Raw genomic sequence first — 2408 nt, 5'->3', positions numbered from 1 at the left:
CTTTCATGGCAGCTCCCTAGTAGTGTGAGAGTCAAAAGAATGTCCTCCTTCGTTGTGGATTCCTCTAAATCCTTAATTCTAAATTCTGCCGTTTTTTCCGGTCTTGTGATAAGTACGTCCTCCTGACCCTCTAGCGCTGTTTTGAGCTTCTCAGCTAGTTTGTCCGCTTTGCTGCCTCCTTCTGCTCCTGGAATTTCCAGAAGCAGCGCCCCGGATCTGGATTTTCTTGGCCTTACCTCGTGTATTCCCATGGCATCTATGTCCACTTTCTCTTTGGCTACCCGCATTACTTCTGCATACGTAGCTTCTCCCCGACAGCTGATTTGGGAGCTTTTCTATTTTTATTTCCCTCCGTTTGTACTGTCTTTGAATTTTTAGCCGGAGTAGAGGTCATGGTGGCCTTTCTGGCACCGGAATTGGGCGGTATGCCCGTTTTCGCAGTCTTTTTCTCCTTTCTTCCTATTACTTTACTCCATGGGAGTTCTTTCTTCTCCCGGTCCGTTTCCTCTTCCGTCGTAAGAGTTCTCTTCCTTTCTTTTTCCATGTTTTTTCTCGGGGTCTCCCTGGGGGTGCTTTTATTGCTTTTAAAGTCTTCCTTTTCTTGCTTGTTTTTATTTCCAAACTTCTCTGCTTCTTTACCCATGATTAAGGGTTCCTTAAGAGTTTGGATTTCTGTAATTCTTGGTTTTTTGCTGTTACATCTATCCAGTTCCTTTGCCACGATATCTCTTATCAAATTGGCTAACTCGGAGGAGTCGATGTCTGAGATATTCTTTCGATTTTTATGCCCTTCTTCTTTTCCTTCCTTAGAAGATTGGCGTTTTTCTCCATTTTCTTTATGAGACTGAGATGTATTTTTTATGAGCCTCGTATATTGCCCTTTGTGATGTCGGGTCTTCCTCGATGATTTTACGTTTTCCACAAAGAGTGGGTCTCTTTACTTCCGGCCACTTCTTTGGGTCATCTAAAGAGACTTTCTTACACTTTGGAGATTTCTCGTCGACTTCCATGTGTTCTGATTCAGATGTGATCAGTTTATCTCTCGCCTTTATGTTTACGGACGGAGTTCTCCTGGAGTTAGACTTCTTCGGCGTTTCCGAAGGAGACTTTGCTGTTGACTTCCCTTTATTGTGATCCTTTTCTTTTGGACTGGGAGTCTTGTCTTTTCTTTTGTCATGCTTCTCCTTCTTGAGGGCCTGCAGTTCGGACCTGTAAGCCTCGGCCTCTCCTGCCGCCTGCAGGGCCTTTCTTCTCTCTCTCTCTATTTCCTCTTCCATCTTTAATTTTATCCTGGAGATTTCTCTTTTGAGCGATTTAATTTCCTGTGACTTCGCCTCTTCCTTCGACAGTGACATTTTCTCTTTCAGGATCTCGGCGATACCCAGGGATGTAGCTGCTGCGAGTTTCAAACTTTTTTGAAATGTCCCCTTGAGATTGCTGGATGTTCTCGCAATTCTAAGGACTTCGGCGCAATTACCACTGGCTTTAGTTATCAATTCATCGATTGAATTTTCCTCCAGTTGTTCCCTAACTTTGACCATGTCGATCTTTGCTTTTTTGAAAAGTTCTACCTCGCTGTATTCTCGGATAAGTTTTTCCCTATCTAGCTGTAGGGCCTCCTCCTTAGCCTCGTTATACCGGAGAATCGCTTCTCTTCTACCGACGTAATCTCCGGTGGTCCTGCTCCTCCTATGCTCGGAGTCCGCGTCGGAGGCTATCCTCTCTCTCTTTCTGTTCCCCGGTATTCTTTGGGAACCCTTGCTGCCGATGTTAATCTTTTCGGGGGGAGACGCATCAGAATCTTCTTCTATTACCGCCCTTTTTCCCCTATTCCTCCCGTAATCGGTCACATCGCTATCCGACGAGCTGATTTCATACGTTTCTGTGTCTATCGCGGATGAGTCCACGCTTAGACGATCCGCCCTCCTTCCCTTGTACGACCTCGGACCTGGCTTCTTGAAGAAGGAGGTGGAAGGTTGACTATAACTCTCCCTGATCCTTGGTCCTTGACTCACTCGGTTGGATCTCCGTGCCGTACACCGGGAGAGAGTATTCCGCCTGTCTCGGCTCCTGCGTTTGAGTGTCCTTCCTTTCCAGTCCTCCTGTCATATCCTCTTCCTGGTCTATGTTCATCTCTTTGTCCGTGTCGATTATTGTAATCGTCGAGTCTAATTTATCTTGTTCGCTATTCATTTTGGTTTAATCCCACTCCCCGTGTTGGCTGCGCCTTCCAGGGTATACCCTCCCCGCCAATTGCTTGGCGGGGCCCTGAGTTCTCCCGAGGGGAAGGCATGTGCCTCGGGCCCGCGGAATGTGCATCGCGGGCACTGGGTTCCAGCCCCCCCTGGCCTTCGGCTAGGGTGCAATGCCTTAGGTTTTCGGGGGACCCCCGGCTCCGACCGCGGGGG

General features: G+C 47.6%; 1 protein-coding gene across 1 annotated transcript; it reads right to left on the bottom strand.

The window, feature by feature from the left end:
* Window positions 1–286: 286 nt before the first annotated feature.
* On the bottom strand, window positions 287–2193 carry LOC108765816 (micronuclear linker histone polyprotein-like). The gene is made up of 3 exons (XM_018514662.1): window positions 2016–2193; window positions 942–1888; window positions 287–844 (listed from the first exon to the last, which is right to left on the bottom strand). The coding sequence occupies exons 1-3, from the start codon at window positions 2191–2193 to the stop codon at window positions 287–289; spliced, it is 1683 nt and encodes a 560-aa protein (XP_018370164.1).
* Window positions 2194–2408: the final 215 nt, after the last annotated feature.

Source organism: Trachymyrmex cornetzi, unplaced genomic scaffold, assembly GCF_001594075.2.
Source record: "Trachymyrmex cornetzi isolate Tcor2-1 unplaced genomic scaffold, Tcor1.1 scaffold547, whole genome shotgun sequence".
In the NCBI taxonomy this organism is placed as follows: domain Eukaryota; kingdom Metazoa; phylum Arthropoda; class Insecta; order Hymenoptera; family Formicidae; genus Trachymyrmex; species Trachymyrmex cornetzi.
The sequence above is the reverse complement of the archived record's forward strand: the minus strand, read 5'-3'. Positions and strand labels throughout refer to the sequence as shown.

Coding starts and splice junctions, on each gene's coding strand:
- LOC108765816 (XM_018514662.1), bottom strand. CDS start 2,193: ATGAATAGCGAACAAGATAAATTAGACTCGACGATTACAATAATCGAC. Junction 1,889..2,015: donor CGGCACGGAGATCCAACCGA/GTGAGTCAAGGA, acceptor CATCCGCGATAG/ACACAGAAACGTATGAAATC. Junction 845..941: donor ACCCAAAGAAGTGGCCGGAA/GTAAAGAGACCC, acceptor AATACATCTCAG/TCTCATAAAGAAAATGGAGA.